Source organism: Alnus glutinosa, chromosome 2, assembly GCF_958979055.1.
Source record: "Alnus glutinosa chromosome 2, dhAlnGlut1.1, whole genome shotgun sequence".
NCBI classification, from domain to species: Eukaryota; Viridiplantae; Streptophyta; class Magnoliopsida; order Fagales; family Betulaceae; genus Alnus; species Alnus glutinosa.
In genome coordinates this window covers 24,327,239-24,344,741 of record NC_084887.1, presented here as the reverse complement: position 1 = coordinate 24,344,741, position 17,503 = coordinate 24,327,239, and the positions used below count along the sequence as shown (strand labels likewise).

Below are 17,503 nucleotides of genomic sequence, written 5' to 3'. Positions count from 1 at the left end.
AAGGTTCTTAATTGGGCTTGAGGGAAAATGGCTATACATTATTGCCGATGAAGTAACATGTTACCAACCTTAGTTACTGATATCGTATAACAGGCCTATCCACAGGCAGTTTGCTATGGTTGTGACGGAATAGATGAAGAGTGGACTGGAGAGGTTTTAGAGGTACCTCTAAATTAATGCATGCAAATCAAATTCAAAGTCCAGAGGGGAGATTCTAAATATAGTGTCAATTTAGAAGAGAAAATACAATTTACCCACATTTCAAGGGGAAAGAGCCCCATCCCGTCATGCAAAATTTATTCAAAGATGCTCAATATATAATGCGACTATCATGAAGCAACAACATTGCTCCTGCATATAAAAGATCTTGGATGAAAAGAACAAGTTCCAAAATAGCATTGCCCAAGACAACACAAACCAGTTGGAGAAACACTCTCAACCACTCGCAGGCATATGCCAAAAAGTTCACGCTAATTATAAGTTGTCAAAACCATTTGCTAGTAAAGATGGTTAAGCACCACAAAACTACACATCTCATAAAGCCCAAGATCATAGAAGCTTTATTTAGATACTGCCTAATGACTCTGATAACAACCTCAGTATGGCTCCACAGGTGCTCTGAACTTTGATCCAGCATATACAGCTGCAGATCCAAGCTCTTCCTCTATCCTGAGAAGCTGCAAAATCAAAGTATATTTTATAGTTAACTATAATTAATATTATTATTTAAAATCATAAAAATGAGCGTTTGTGTGCTTTTGTCCATTGGAGAGACATACAGAATGAATTAGAGCCAATACGTCTCACCAAAAGGGGGTAAAATTAGTAACAGTTGCTTTCAGAATCAACAAGGATGATGATGACCAAGCAGATAGTTTAGAGAGAGAGAGGGAGGGAGAGCAGGCTGATCCCAAAAGAAAAGTTTACCTGGTTGTATTTGGCAAGGCGCTCTGATCTGCAAGGTGCGCCAGTCTTGATCTGGCCCTGTTTAACAAATAGGGATAAACGTAAAAAAAAATCACATCAGCTTAAGATAAATCCTATGACTAATAAAACCCAGATGTTAAGCACCATATATAGCAAACATAACTTACACACAAGATAGATTATGTTCTATTCTACAGCTATACAAAGTGGAATCCTTTCCCCCAAACAAATCCTATAAATCAAATTCTCCTATAGCAAGCAACAATGTTCACACAGAAAAAACTGGGAAAAACTAAGAGCAACAACCCTCCACCCAGAAAGAAATTTAAAAGTTACAGCAGAAAAGAATGGCGTATCACTTACAGTTGCCAAACCAACTGCAAGGTCAGCAATGAAGGTATCCTCAGTTTCGCCACTACATTAAACAAAGAGCCCACATCAGAAACACCAAAGCATCATAAGTAACATTTAATACAAGCCAAGATTAAAAACATTTTATGGGGTGGAGTTGGGAACATAATGAACATGACATACCTTCGGTGGCTTGTCATGACACCCCATCCAGCATGTTTAGACATTTTGACAGCTTCAATACTTTCAGTTACAGAACCAATTTGATTCACCTGACCAATCAAAAATAAGGGGTCAAGAACTTTTCTACTTCCAGTCACATGATCATCAACATAATTATATGGCTGCTGATGCAACTAAACCAATGGCCATCAATAACTTATCCAAAAAATTATGTAAAAGCCAATCTATGGCAATAAACAAATGGCTACCTACAAATTATCCTAAAACATCATCTACCAACAAATCCTTACATGCTCGATTAATGAGAAAGGTAATGGATACTACCTTCAACAGAAGGGCATTGCAACTCTTCTCCTTAATTGCTTTTGCCACACGCTGCGGCAGCAACAATGAACAAAGTCAAGTCAAAAGACTGCCTCTTTTCTAAATCTGAACTCCAAAAACTGTTTTTCTTTTTGGTACCTTAGGGTTTGTGACAAGAAGATCATCACCAACAATCTGCACTTGCTCGCCAATTTCACCGGTAAGCTTTGCATAGTGCTCCCAGTCATCCTGATCAAATGGATCCTCAATGGAGACAATTGGATAATCAGCCACAAATGACTTGTAAACATTCTTCAAGCTGTCCCCTGATATTTTTTGTGATCCGTCATTTTTCTGCATCAGACAAAGTAATCATTCAAAATGAAGCAAATCTGAGTAGGAAAAAAAGAACATAATACACACACACACACACACACACACATATATAATGTATGTATTACCTCTTCCTTGAAATTCAAATCATAGGTCTTATCCTTGTGATCATAGAATTCTGATGCAGCAACATCCATCCCAATCACAACCTGTTAGGAAAAAGAAATGCGGCAAAATTGTCAAACTAGCATTGCTACTAGTGGAGTTGATGAAGTAACAGCACTAAATTAGATTAAAAAAGATGAATGAACTAACCTTTCCAGTATATCCAGCTTTTGCAATAGCAGTCTTTAGCAGTTCAAGACCCTCTTTATTTTCCTGAAAGTCAAGCATCAAAACATTATTCTATCCACATTATACTTGTTGTCTTGTTTTTAAATCATGTGAAGCAAAATTGTCACTAGTTATGTAATCAAAAGGTGGAAATACATATTAACAATTAATTTGCAAACATATTTTACTAAATGTCCGCCTTAACTTGTAGTATTAGGTTTAAACAAGGCGCAACGAATAGAACAATGGAGGGATTGGCTTAGGGGCTTACGCCTATACGATTTGATGTGATAAGCGTTGAATGTTTACATTCAAAGCCTCGTAATTCACATATGTTAAACCTTAGTATTTTAGCTTATTTTTAGGTCCTAATGGAAAACACAAGCAAAATCATTGAAGTTAGGCCTAAAATGCGTCAAAGAGAGCTAAAGATCGATCACTGCCAAATTGAAGTCGATCGAGCGCCTAAAGTAGTCGATCGATCTTCCCTACGATCAATCGCCAAAAGATGGCGATAGAGCGCCACCGGTTCTTCCAGAAGCGTCAAATATCTGCAGAATTTTTGTGCGGTGGAAATAAGATGTTGACACAATTTTTGTGCAGTGAAAAAAGAATGACGTCTCCTTTTTGATTGTGCAGCTGAAATTCCTCTTTCTTGATATTTTGTAACTCTTCTCTCCCCTATAAAAAGACCACAGCCGAGAGAGATATGGATGCATAATTTTTAGTGCATCCTTTTGTAGTATAATTTCCAAAGGATATCTTTAGATGCTTAGCCTTAGTTTTATTTTCCAGTAGCTATAGTTTTTCTTTGACACAACTTTTAGTTCACTTTTTCCAGAGAGCTGCTTGTATTAGTGTTTTTTTTTTTTTTTTTTTAAATGTTAGTAATTCTATTTTCATACTACCCATAGCTTCCAAGTGTTCTAAAGAAATGGTTTTCTCTTCTTCTATAAGAGAGTTACTTCTTCATGAGTAACTAAATTTATTTTAGGGTTTTGATGAAATTCCTTCCAAGTGTCGTGGCTTGATTAAGTTTCTCTAAGGATTTTCTGAATATATATAATGATTGTGTAGCCTAGAGGATTGCAAAACAATCGTTCTTAAAGTTTATATTTATTCTTGAAGAAAAGTTATCTTGTCTATGAGAACTCATTTTAGATTGAAATAAATTAAAACGTTGCATTTTTATGTGGTTGAGGGAACGATGGCTATGCAATGATGCTTTTTGACATAAGTTTAAGTGAGTTTGATGAGCCATGCTAGAGAACACGAATCACTCCACATCTTTGTAGTTTAAATAAATGTATTTCATTATAGTATAATTTAAATGTGTTTTCATTGTAGTTTTAGTGGATGATTCGTGTGAAACTAAGATGCATCATGTTTATTTCTTGAAATATGTATGCTTATTAGAGAGATTTTATAAGGCATGCCAGGGTCATGATTCGTTTCACAAGTAAATGTTAGGTGAACGATTAGTGCGTAAAATGCTTTATCATTACTTCCTAACAAAATTGTTTTCATGTCGAGGGCGTCGTATGGTTGACAACCATTACGCGCTCATATTATGCATATAAAGATAATCCATATGCGAGACTCAATCTACCATTAGTATGCGGTTTGGATGAAATCAATTCCCTATACTTCTTCTAACTTTATCTTTACTTTTCTTGCCATTAGTTTATATTTTCTTTAGTTTTAAATTCGAAAACAAAATAAATACCGTTTCCTGAATTGAATTGGATAAAGTCCTGAATACTTCATAATTAAATAACCACTACAGTCCTTGAGGTTCGACACCCTCCTATAGTCCTATTCTGCAAAGATTCGTTCTATTGCGAGTGGTTATAAATTTAAAATTCATGTGTTATCAAAACCAAAACAAGTTTTGGTACCATCATGATGAAGGGGAGGACATGAGTTCAAGTCTCCATGAGCACAATGCTAAGGGGAAAAGACTCATGCCATTAATCCCTCACCAAACTCATGCCCATTAATCCCTCCTCACCAAACTCATGCCCATTAATCCCTCCCCACCAGACTCCTATCACTATGCCCTAGATGGGTCTGGGATCAAGCTATGGCCCGATCTTTCTTGAGGGAACCCGTGCAGATCCCCCACATTGCGAGCTCGTCTAGGCCCCTCTAATTGTGCCTCAATGGGTAAGATAATACATTACTACTATGGTTATGCCCAGGTACAGAGTTCCAACCTTACGCTTTTTGCCGAAGAAAGAAAAAAGACAGGGAAGGAACAAGTACAAAAAAGTGGAAATTGAGTCAGTTTTCTTGCTTTTGAATAACAATTACTAATAGCCTAACACATCATCAAAAGACAATACTCACCTGAATATTAGGAGCAAAGCCACCTTCATCACCGACGTTAGTTGCATCTTGTCCATACTTCTTCTTAATTACAGCCTGGAGGAGCAAAACAAGTACTAGCAAGATAAGCCCTATGATCATGCCAATTTATTATTAAAAACAGGAATCCAAAAACAGAACAGCCACCTTCAGGTGATGATATACTTCTACACCCATCTTCATGGCTTCCTTGAAACAAGATGCCCCAACAGGGAGAATCATGAATTCCTACATTAGAGACAAATAGTGAGAACTTCCACTGATAACAATGAATAGAATATAAAAGGTAATCGTATAAAATTGAAAGCATGCGCGGTGCAGCACTAAGGTCTATCATCAAAGTTCGATCATAAAAAAGTTACCTGCATTGCCAGTTTATTGCCCGCATGGGAACCTCCATTAATAACATTGAAAGCAGGAACAGGCAGCACTAAGGTCTTGTTCCCAGCAAGATTGGCAATGTGCTGCAAGGTTAAAATAACAAAAACAATGAACAAATAAGCATGCGGCTAAAATTAACAGGGAAGTTAATCACAATCTCTAAAACCAAGTATACCTGGTAAAGGGGGATCTTCTTCACCAAAGCACCAGCCTTACAAACAGCAAGGGATACTGCCAAAATAGCATTTGCTCCAAGCTGTAAAATAAAGAGGGAATAAATATCAATTAGCATGAAGTTAATGAGCGTCACAAAATTTAAACAATGTGCTGCAATAGGACTCATTACAGCCACTGAGTTCAATATACCTTTTGCTTGCACCAACCCCATTCATTAACAGTTCCATCAAGCTGCTGTACCATATAATCGTCAATTTTGGTCTGCTCTGTTGGGTCCTGCAAATCCATAAAACAAAACACCGGTCCGGGTGCATCAATAACAAATCACTTCCAAAGATATAAAAATAGTATTTCATAGAATATAACATTTATCGTACCTTGCCAATCAGAGCAGGTCCAATGATTTTATTCACATTCGCCACAGCCTAAACCATCAAGAAAACAAATCATCATTATTAGTTTCACTCACTCCATCCCAACAAAAGAAAGGAGAAAAGAAAGGAGAGAAGACACTTAATGAGAACAAACACTGCAAAAAAGAACAAAAAACTAATTGAAACCTGAGAGTAGGTAAGCATCTCATTTACAGAGACGCTCCGCTCCTACCATGCAAAATATGAGAGAGAGAGAGAGAGAGAGAGAGAGACGCAAAGATTTTTAGTTTCTGAACTTAAAATCAAACCCATAGAACGCTTGTGCCATTAATTTGGAGACAAGATTGCGGCAGTGATGATTGATCACATAATAATAAGTAGGACCACAGTTGTTAACATCGAAGAGTTCAAAATTAATTCAGAGAACATAAAAGTAATCGAATACCTTGAGGACACCTTTTCCAAGGTAGTCTGATCCTCCATCCCTCAATTCCAGGGCTTCGTAGACACCTTTTGAAAATAAATCATGTATGACTCAGTAAGCACTGGTTTTTAGACATTCCAACCCATACAGACATAAGCATATGCAAGCAAATCCACATGCACAGATAATAGACATACACAACTAAGACAATAAAAATCATGTAGTCGAAAAATAAAATGAAATGTGGCAAAAAGAGAGTTAAATTTAAAAGAAAAAAAAAATCAAGTTCCTAAACACTACCCTTCACACATTAGGCATGAATGAAAATAACTAATATCAAATATAAATAAATTTGCCTAACAGTAATATACAGAAGAAAAAAAGGATACATATGCATGCTTACACACTAAACAATTTCTTTGACATAGATATTAATATATACATGCACATACATGCAATCCATCCATGATCTATCCAGCATGCACACACAGATTTAAGAAATCAAATATAAACTGGCATAATGTGCATGAGAAATGAATAAAATACAATAAAACGGAAGAGAACACTAAGTGTTTACCAGTAGAAGCACCACTTGGTACAGCAGCTCTAGCCATTCTATCATCGGAAAGAAAAACTTCAACCTGAGAATCAAGTGAACATTCAGACTTTAATATTTTCTCTTCTTCTTTTTTTAAAGCGTAATAAACTAATTATTAATTTCCTTTCTCTTCCCCATTTTTTCACAGAAAACAAACAAAGTAGTAAAGAAGAACAGAAAACGGATCAGACGGGTAAGATGAAAGGAAAACTCACTTCAACGGTGGGATTTCCACGGCTATCGAAGATCTGACGGGCTTTAACAAGCTTGATCGTAGCCATTGTTCGATCCGCTCTAGGTTTCTCACACTCTAACTGTGTTCTTTTTTCTATAGAAAATGACGACGAGTAGGTTCTGGGATTCACAGACATATATATATAGTCGTGGCACGTGGTTTTCAACCATAGGTTATTAGATATCCGCCGTTGATTGTTTGAAATACGTGGACGGCTGCAATTGGTATTTCTTGGGCATCACGAGAAGCGGGTTGAAAATCCGAAATTAGAGGGGCATACAGAAGCGCACGGAATGGAATAAATTCAGAATATGCGGTAAATGTTAGGTACAGTATCGCGGGGCTGCGCAAGAAATGATTCTTTTCCAAATAGTTGAAGGGTAAAAAGGGTAAAAAGTGCAAAATTTGTTTCTGGGTCACTAATGGTTTGGGCAAACCCAGGGGCCACTAAGACGGTTTACTTTTTAGCTTCGATTGCTCGGTAGGGGCAAACCCAGAGCCCTACTGTCGGTGATTCCTAGCAGCCCCGGCAATTACTGTTGGAGAGAGGTCTTTCGGTGGTGGTGGCGCATGATCTTCACGCGCTGTCATTGACGACTCCCAGCCCCTTCTCTCTACCAATGTTGTGTTGTGTTTGTTTTATCTCTGTATTCTAGGCCTTTTGTTTTCTGTATTTTCTTCATGTTTTTCTTTGTATCGGTGTTTGGATCATCTATATTCTTTATGCACTATCAACCACCTTTACTAGTGGCCCGAATTCTTAGCATTCGTGTCAAGCATCAATAAGCCTGCATCTTAATTTAATGCATTGCTTCCAGGCATTTTCATTTCTAATTATTGTTGGATAGCCCAAGCCCCTTTTTTTTTTTTTTTTTTTTTTTGGTCTTTTTCTTTTTCTTTCTTTCTTTAAGCCGCAAGCTTAGCTTTGGCTTTAGTTTGTAGTTCTTTTTCATGTATCTATAAAAAAAAAAAAAAATTATCCATAAGAGCATTCTTAGTAATTTCATCATATTTTATTAGTCAAAATATTTAAAAATTACTTTTCAATATTTTATTAACTATTCATTTTTTTAAAACACGCGCAGCAGTCTAACTATTTTAACTAACTACTTTTACAATTGTATTTAAGTGTTAATTTTTAAATATTTCTTTATTCTTTCTCTAACATTTATATTTTTGAATGTTTATCTTTTCCTAGCAGTCATATTTTTTAATATTTCCTAACATTCATATTTTTTAAATTTATCTTTTTCTAATAGTCATATTTTTGAAATATTTATTTTATCCTAATGGTCCTTTTTTTTTTTTTTTTTTTTTTTTGTAGTGGTCATATTTTTTAACTTTTTTTTCCTTAATAGTCACATGCTTTCATTACAAATAAACGTTAGTATAAGAAATATGGGATTTGATTCATGCACTACACCAACACAACAAATGCACAACAATCCCTCACATGAGAGTGGACCCCAGTGTGTGGAGCCCACCCTCGTGTGAGAGGTTGTTGTGCACTTGTTGTGTTGATGTTGTAAATCTAACATTTTCCTATATATAAAGAAAAAAAATAAAAATAAAAATAAAAATAAAAATAAAAGTTTGCTTTGACTATGAAAAAAAAAGGAAAGGAAAGAGATAAATTTTTTAATTTTTTTATTATGTACTGTGAATGCTCTAACATGTGAGAAGTAAATATTTTTTCATAACTTAAAGAACATATATCACTTGTTTGTAGGAGTTTTACAAACTAGTTTCTGAGATATTTTTATCCTTATTTTGGAAAGTGTATTTTTTTTCATTCGAAAATGTATTTTAGTATAATATAAAGGTGAAAAATATTTTTAGTTGATCTAAATTTGAGAAAACGTTTTATGTAACATTTGCTTTTTAGGGATTGTTTGGTTGTGTTTTCGAAGAAACAAATACTAAAAACATCTTTATTTTGATAAAACACAAGCAAGTAAAGAGCTGACTTCTTACTTGTGTATATATATACATATATTTTTAAAAAAAGTGGTTGTATGGCCACCTTCAACGGAAGAGAGAGGTGGCTTTGAAACCACGTCGATCTAGTTGGGGTGACTACCAGTCATTCCTATTTGGCCAAGGTAGCCATGCGAGCACTCTTGGCATACTATGTGTTGGAGAATATATTTTCAAAGAAATATATTAATATGATATTGTACGTTACTTATATTTTATAGGATTTATTATAATAAGGTTTGACAGTAATCAAAATTAATTGATTTGATTACCATATTTATTTGTATCAACTCTCTTTTAAATAGGTTTATTCTGTATTGTAAAATCGTCAAGAGAAATAGCATAATGTAGCCCTTTTGGCTTTATCCTATGAACGTAAATTATAGACCGAACTACGTAAAATCTCTTGTCTCAATTTATCTTTATTTCGCTTTACTTTTATTTTTCTATTTGATTATCAATTCTTTCACTATGGTGGTCTTGCAGCCACCACTCTCCTCCAATAAGGGTGGCCACCCATCTCATCCAACACAACTCATCTGGCTCTCTTTTGTAGAGCTCTTTTGGCACATAAGAAATTTCATATTCCAATCTAGGCCTAAAAGAAATTTGATCTTGATGTTTCTCTTGCCACTCCGCCCTAAGAGTCTCATCATCTGTTGTTCATCTACTTCTTAGTCTCTTTTAGAAGCTGGACATGAACTAAATTAAAATGGGTACCTTTTGTTGGCACCCAAAATATTCATCAAAGACAGCTACAACTAGCTTTATGGCAGTTTTTCCGATCACCTCTTCCATCTACTAGGATTTCCACCGGAGGTGTGGTTGGATTGCTGTAAAAGATTCCCCCGCACGCATTGCCTATCCATAATTGTAAAACGCTATAAATAGGCTTAAAAGTCTACTATGTTAATTAGTTGCTCTCTCTCATTCTCTTCCAGCTTTTGTTTGACTAAATTTTTACAACCATGTTAGAGTTGGTAACTCAGGCTGCTTCCAACTCTGTCTTCATCTTCTTCTTCTGCAATTTCATCATTGTCGTTATCTTGGTGGGCTCCAAATCCAGCTCCAGCTATGGGCAAGAAGGAGAAATCCCTCTCTCAACGTTCACAGACACACCCACAAGGCATAAACGAGGAATAAACAGTAAGCAGTCTTTGGATGACAACCAAATGCCAAGAAATGTCAATATTGGAGTAAATGGCAGCAGCAATAACAAGGACGAGAATGATGATGATGATGATGATGAGCTTAGGAGAAGAGTAGAAGAATTTATAGAAAAGGTTAACAAAGGATGGAAAGCAGAATTATTGGGCCTGTAATGTTAATTTGTGAGTTGTTTTGGGTAATAAATGCCCGGAAATTTCATATATTTGTAATTAACTCTGATGAGATTGCAATGAGGAAATTTCGATTGTATTCCTAAAAGCAATAATCTTAGGATTAGTGCCTAGTGGTCTAGAGCATGAAATTTTCCCTTGCATAATATTTTTCAATCAAAAATATTTTTTTTTCTATTTTTCATTCAATCATATTAATTTATAAAAATCAATTTTTATTTACAGCATAAAATATTAATATAAAAAAATTAACTTAATAATTTGAGTTATAGCAGTGGTCTCGCGGAAGTCCATCAATAGTTCGGTGATGGAACAGTGGTGGCCAATGATGGCTTGGTGGTGGTTCGACGGTAGCCTCGGAAAGACTCGACTGTAGTGGTTTATGGTGGTCCAATGGTTTGAAAATAAAGAACTCAAACTCGAAAAATGATTTATAAAATTTAAAAATAAAAATAAATTCCCGAAACTAAATAAGCTTTTTGGTCAAATCAAAAATATTTACAATTGTATCAAATATTGAAACTATTTTTCAAAAAATAGTTTTCACTAAAAAAAAAAAAAAAAAAAAAACACCTAACTTTTTCTTCTAAAGGGTAAGTGACCAAACCATCACTATCTGATGTAAATGAATACAACAGAGTAATGAAATAAAGACTTTGTCAGTCAAATTCTTAATTAAGACAAAAAATATTTTAAAACTTATATTGTCTTGACAGACCTAAGCTTTGCTTATTTTGAAATCAATCTTCATTTTACTTTCATTGGCCGTTCTTAAGGCTTCTTTAGACTTATTGTAATACTTTATAGGGATTAACCCTTCTTGTACACAGTTTAAATTAGCATTACTGTTGATTAGAACGGTAGTCGTGAACTCAAAATCTTCAACTCAGATCTTAACTCTCGAATACCATTTTCTAATCTGGATTCTGTTAAGAATACTTAGACAATTTTCTTCAAATTGTGATATGCTTGCTGTTGCAGTTTTCTCAGGTGGCTCTTCATCAGAAGATCCAGCATTGGTTTCATCATCCTGATTACTGGAAGCTTTCTTAAACTTTTGATCAATTTTCAAGAGGTTTACGTCTTATATATATATATATATTTTTTAATTTAGGGTCTCTAAACTCTAGCTCACGGTTAAATTATAATAATCAAATTTAACCGTGAGCTAGACATGTTAATCGAAGTGCAAACTTCTGTGCCCATCATGTGGCAAACTGTAATATCCCATATTTTAAGATATTGAATAAAATATCTTAAAATATGATTTATGACCTAATATTAATGTAAAAGAATAAATATGAATATTTATGAAAATAAATATTCATTTAGAAGCATTTATATTTTTAATTTGATAAAAATTCAATCGAACTTTAAACTTTGGAATGATGGAAACATGGTCAAACGAACTTCGTTTTGGTCGATTCAAAGTTCAAAACGCTCATCTCAAAGTCCTCTAGCTACTCTCCGAATTTCATAATTTTTTTGACTCCGTTTAGGGTGCGAAAATACTTGTGAAATATACCACTCCTGATTTGGGCGAAAATTGGATATTAGTAATATGTGGGCCCATTTTAATTCTTCATAAGCCTAGTCCACGCGTACAGCCCAGCCCAACCCACATCTGGCTTCACGTTTAAGCCCAATCCATTTTTAAGTCATTAGAAAACTAAAAACAAACAACCGTAGCTTAGTTAATAGATTAAGTTAGATTAGTTGAATTTGAACTTCTTGTTCGTTAGAGAGATAAGTGATATTGGTCGATTTTGGGATTGCGATTTCGTAGATAATAAGTGCAATTTTAAATCAAATCGCAGAACATAAATCGTTTGAGAACTGTGTTTTTAAAAATTAAGATTTTTTTAAAACGTAGAAAATCTGTTTTTTCAAATCGCAGGTAAGATGTGTTTTTTTAAAAACGTAGAATTTTAAAGACTAATTTGTAATTTTAAATGCTTATCTGCGATTTCGCCAAACGCTTAACTGTGTTTTTAAAAATCACTTTTTTCAAATCACACATTTTAAAATAGTGATTTTAAATCGCAAACCCAAACAGACCTTTTAATTTTTTGAATCTACCATTGATCACCTGCAAGGCTCTGTCCATAGATTGAAATTGTGCCGGATGATCCTCACCTTTCAGGTCTTCTATGTAAAGAGAGCATGGGCAATGGGTCTTGCACACACAAAGCCGAAGCTCTCTTCCCTTCTTCCCCATTCTCTGTTTCTCTCTGCAGGAAGTCTGCTTCTCTCTTTCTCTTAGTTTTTCTTTTAGTTCCAGCAGCAATTCTCCCTCTCTTGCTCACGGTTTGGAGCCCAGAAAAATAGAAAAGAAAACAAAGCGGAAAACTAGAAAATTCTCTCCAAAGCTCTCCCCTTCTTCCTTGATTATTTTTCTGCAACTATTTTCTTTCTCTCTCTCTCTATTTGAACTCTCTGGCTCACTCTCGGTTTTGGGTCCAGCAGCAAGTAGAAGATCAGAATACAAAAGGTAGTCTCTCTCTCTCGGACTTTCTTTCTCTCCCTTTCTATTCGCTGTCTCTCTCTGGTACGTGCTGTGTGTGTGAGTCTTGGTGAATAAAAGAATAGAAGAAGAAAGAAACAGGAAAGAAAGAAAAGAGTAGAAGAGGAAAAGATAAAGAAATAAAAGACAAAAGAATAAAGACCCACTTCTCTCTCTCCCTCTCTCCCGTAAGTCTCTTTTCTCCTTTTGTTTGGTTTTAAGTATTTCCTTCTAGATGTAAGGGACTTAGCTAATGTATATATTTATACATATATTCTCTTTGTGTGTGTGTGTCGGTGGGTAAAATAAAAGGAACAAAGAAATGAAAAAGAAGAAAAGATACAAAAAAAAAAAAAAAAAAAAAGGGGGATATTTAGTTTTATGTAAAATGTTATTTTAATATTGGTAATTTCATGAGCTTTATTTATCTAATATTTTGTGTTGTATTTTAAACAGGGTTTTTTAAGTGGTTCGAATAATTTATAATAAATCAGTCATTGTGATGCCCGAGTAAAAAGTAATATTTTACAAAAGTACTGTTATGTCATCAAAAAAATTCTAAAAGTATTTTTAGGCATTAGTAACGTTATTCCACTCAAATTTTATAATAAGATTAAAATAAGAATTATTTATATTGTACTGTTGATGTACTTTTAAAATATAAAACCCATTAATGCTTATGAAGCACACAAGAAAACTCATAACTTTTAAATGCGGAACAAAAAATAATTAAAAAAAATAAAAGTGAAATATTAAAATTAGAGAAAAACTTAAATTTTCAAGAAATAATTTTTACAATTACTTACCTTTAACACAGCCTAGCATATCCTGCAATAGAGAGTCTGGAAGTTAAAAGGAACAAAGAAAGGAATCCTGCACCAGCAGAATAGGGGGGTATATTATCGTATCAAGGAAATACGTGTTCTTGTGTTTTATACCGTTGACAAACTTTTTAGAGATATCCTCCTTGACATCAGCGGACTAACGGTCAAAATAGGGACATTTTTGAAAGACTTTGGTCAATTTTGATTTTTTTCTTTTTTTTTTTTTTCTTTTTTTTTTCTAACATAACGGTCAAGAATCATCATACTTGTCGGTTCGTGATTCTTTATCAAAAATAAAATTAGTTGAGAGGACTAAATAATATTTAACTATTTTTTTTTTAAAAAAAAAATCTCTTTCAAACTTTTTCAATAAACACAAATTCTAAAGGAAAGGAAGGCTTTAGAGGAAACTATACTTGGAATGCCTTTTATTACAGATTAAGGGGGCAATTAAAGCAAAGAAAAGAAAAACAAAATAGATTCTTGCTTGCCGCCCACCACAAGTTCACTAACATCGATTAGAAGCCTCAAAACTTCACTAGAGAAAAATGGAAGAAAACACAAGGCAACTGAAATAAGATGCTAGACCCACCAGAGAAGGAAAAATCTGTCTAATTAAGGAATCTTATGTGTCTTTGTTACCTTTGAAGGCAAAGCAGCAAGAGGAGAGTGCAAGCCTCAAGGCACCCCAAATTTTTCTAAGGTATCAAATGCGTACCTATATATATATATCATCACTAAATGTCAAGCATTATAGCAAGGATCGATACAACCAAACCAAACACCATCTACGTACGCTTATTACATCTTTTTTAATTTCCTTCAGCATCAATGGCAGAGCAAAGGCAACCATTCCGTTTTCGACTCCCTTGGCAATCAGCACAGAATGCTCCTCCACCTCCACGTCCTTCAGTTGGATCACAGCCCCCTCGCCCTGCAGTTGAAGTCCAAAGACCTGCCCAACCTACCACCACTGTTCTGCCTCAGCAGCCGCCCTTTAGGCCACCCGGGATAGCCCCGGTACAGCCCCCTCCTTCCCAAGCTCAAGCACCACAAAAAACTGAACCTGCGCCACCACCATCTAGTGCATCTGCCGAAACTCAAGCTGCTGTCCAGCCAGCAGCACCTGCATCTCCTTCAAGAACGCAAACCCGGGCAGCGGGTTCTCTGCCTCCATCACCACCATCGCCTGCAGCACCTCAATCCCGAGTTGCCTCCGTGCCCTCATCGCCATCTCGCACATCTCAAACACAACCAGCACCGCAGACAACCTCTCAGCAGCTTTCGTCTCCCCCGCCTCGTTTTTCCTCTCAACTTGCTGGCCAAACGGCATCACAATCCTCTTCTCCAACTCAAACAGCCACTCAGTTACAACCAACAGGTACTGTTAATTCGCCATTTATCCCAAAATCTTAAACTGATCGGAAATGGTTAATTTGCTCATTTAATTAACACTTTAATTGAAATGTGGTGAATTGATAGAGACAAAATTTGAACTCAAAACTTTACACGTTGATATCATGTTAAAATCATTATTTATCATAAAAACTTAAGTTGATAAGAAATTATTAATTATTAATACTTTAACAGGTACTACAAAATTACAACAGACAATTCAAGAAAGCTCTCAGCCTACTCCCACTCCTACTGATCCCCAAACATCTGTTTCTGAGCAAGAACCAAAGCCAGCAGTGTCTCAGCCCCAAACATCTGTCTCTGAGCAACAACCAAAGCCAGTAGTATCTCAGCCCCAAATATCTGTCTCTGAGCAACAACCAAAGCCAGTAGTGTCTCAGCCCCAAACATCTGCCTCTGAGCAACAACCAAAGCCAGCAGTGTCTCAGCCCCAAACATCTGTCTTTGAGCAACAACCAAAGCCAGCAGTGTCTCAGCCCCAAACATCTGCCTCTGAGCAAGAACCAAAGCCAGTAGTGTCTCAGCCCCGAATATTTACCTTTGAGCAACAACCAAAGCCAGCAGTGTCTCAGCCCCAAACATCTGCCTCTGAGCAAGAACCAAAGCCAACAGTGTCTCAACTCCAAACATCTGTCTTTGAGCAACAACCAAAGCTAGCAGTGTCTCAGCCCCAAACATCTGCCTCTGAGCAAGAACCAAAGCCAACAGTGTCTCAACTCCAAACATCTGTCTTTGAGCAACAACCAAAGCCAGCAGTGTCTCAGCCCCAAACATCTGCCTCTGAGCAAGAACCAAAGCCAGCAGTGTCTCAGCCCCAAACATCTGTCTCTGAGCAAGAACCAAAACCAGTAGTGTCTCAGCCCCGAATATTTACCTTTGAGCAACAACCAAAGCCAACAGTGTCTCAACCCCAAACATCTGTCTCTGAGCAAGAACCAAAGCCAGTAGTGTCTCAGCCCCGAATATTTACCTTTGAGCAACAACCAAAGCCAGCAGTGTCTCAGCCCCAAACATCTGTCTCTGAGCAAGAACCAAAGCCATCAGTGTCTCAGCCCCGAACATTTGTCTTTGAGCAAGAACCAAAGTCAGTAGTGTCTCAGCCCCAAACATCTGTCTCTGAGCAAGAACCAAAGCCACTAGTGTTCCAGCCCCGAACATCTATCTTTGAACAAGAACCAAAGCCAATAGAGTCTCAACCCCAATCATCACAAGAACCTCAATCAAAGGCACGAGTACTGCCATCTGAAACTGTTTCCAAGCTCGATGGTGGCGATGCAGAGCCCCTACCAGAGAGAAAGCGGGAGGAAAGTGAAGGAGGGAAGAAAGTTGTGCGAGAAATAATTGAAGAAAAGAAAACAAGTGTTCCAGCTAATGAAGAACCAACAAAGAGCACAATCACGGAGCTTCTTACTTCAACAGCAGTTGCTGCTGGAACAAAGACTAAAGAACTCCTGAGTGCAGCATTTCCGGCTAAACAAAAGCAGAAGGAACAGAAGGAAGAAGCTTTTGACAGAAAGGAGGCAGTGGTCATCCAAAAACAGAGGACAGGAAAACGGATGGACATTGCAAGTTCAACACATTCGAAGGACGGGAAAACTACACAAGAACCCAACGAAGAACGACTTCCACTGCATGAAGAGGTAAGGAAAGATATTTCCAAAATTGTTCAAAAGCTGTCCACTGGCCATCTGACGGCAGAAAATCCAGCAAGTGTCGTAACCATAACTGGTGAAAACAGAGGAGCATCAATGCACTTAGGCTTAGACTCGGGCAAGAAAGAAGAATCTGTCCACATTCACCGCGGTTACAAGCTCAACCCAGATGAGAGCTCTGAAGCCACATCGGACGAAGAGGGGAGCTCCAAGGTTAAAAAGTCCAAAGATCCACAAAATCCGGCGCCGTCAAGGGTATATATCAATAGCAATATACAGAGTGTCAATAACTCGATTTTGATCAACAGTTCTGTCACTGAAAGGAACCCTGGCGTTAATTTAGTTGTATCTCATCGCCAAGAAGAGCCCATCAAACCAAGTGGTAAATTGGAGCCTCTTGAAGCTCGTAGGGCTGAATTCAACATCACCCCAGCCGAGAAGCTTACATATGATCCCGCGGTAAAAAGACGATGCCTCAGAGGCCTTTTTATGGAATCCAGTGACTCAGACCCGGATAATCCTGAAAAGCCCCGACGTCATGGTTGCCGGTATAACTGTGAAGTGAAGGACAAAGATGAGGAGATTGGGATTCACTGACCAAGTGAAGACGAAGAATATATATGTTTGTTGGAACAATAAGATAATAATGCATGTTACGTATTGATAATAAGGATGCTACATCATCCACTGACGTTCGTCAGGCTTTCTACTCTGTTTGAGCATGTTATCTAAGAAATTAAATATGCTGTGTACTGTAATTAGCATTCTAATATCAAGAATATATTGTATTACAATTTACACCAAA

General features: G+C 36.5%; 2 protein-coding genes across 2 annotated transcripts; one reads left to right on the top strand and one right to left on the bottom strand.

Annotated features, from left to right (window-relative positions):
- Positions 1-295: 295 nt before the first annotated feature.
- LOC133861869 (enolase) lies at positions 296-7,123 on the bottom strand. The gene is made up of 17 exons (XM_062297688.1): positions 6,967-7,123; positions 6,731-6,794; positions 6,175-6,239; positions 5,733-5,780; positions 5,545-5,631; positions 5,354-5,434; positions 5,160-5,261; positions 4,945-5,025; positions 4,780-4,854; positions 2,413-2,475; positions 2,226-2,306; positions 1,924-2,118; positions 1,786-1,836; positions 1,462-1,550; positions 1,291-1,342; positions 928-984; positions 296-677 (listed from the first exon to the last, which is right to left on the bottom strand). The coding sequence occupies exons 1-17, from the start codon at positions 7,120-7,122 to the stop codon at positions 597-599; spliced, it is 1,428 nt and encodes a 475-aa protein (XP_062153672.1). The 5' UTR covers position 7,123; the 3' UTR covers positions 296-596.
- Positions 7,124-14,398: 7,275 nt separating this feature from the next.
- LOC133862076 (pollen-specific leucine-rich repeat extensin-like protein 1) lies at positions 14,399-17,503 on the top strand. Its single transcript, XM_062297940.1, has 2 exons — positions 14,399-15,011; positions 15,221-17,503. The coding sequence occupies exons 1-2, from the start codon at positions 14,462-14,464 to the stop codon at positions 17,293-17,295; spliced, it is 2,625 nt and encodes an 874-aa protein (XP_062153924.1). The 5' UTR covers positions 14,399-14,461; the 3' UTR covers positions 17,296-17,503.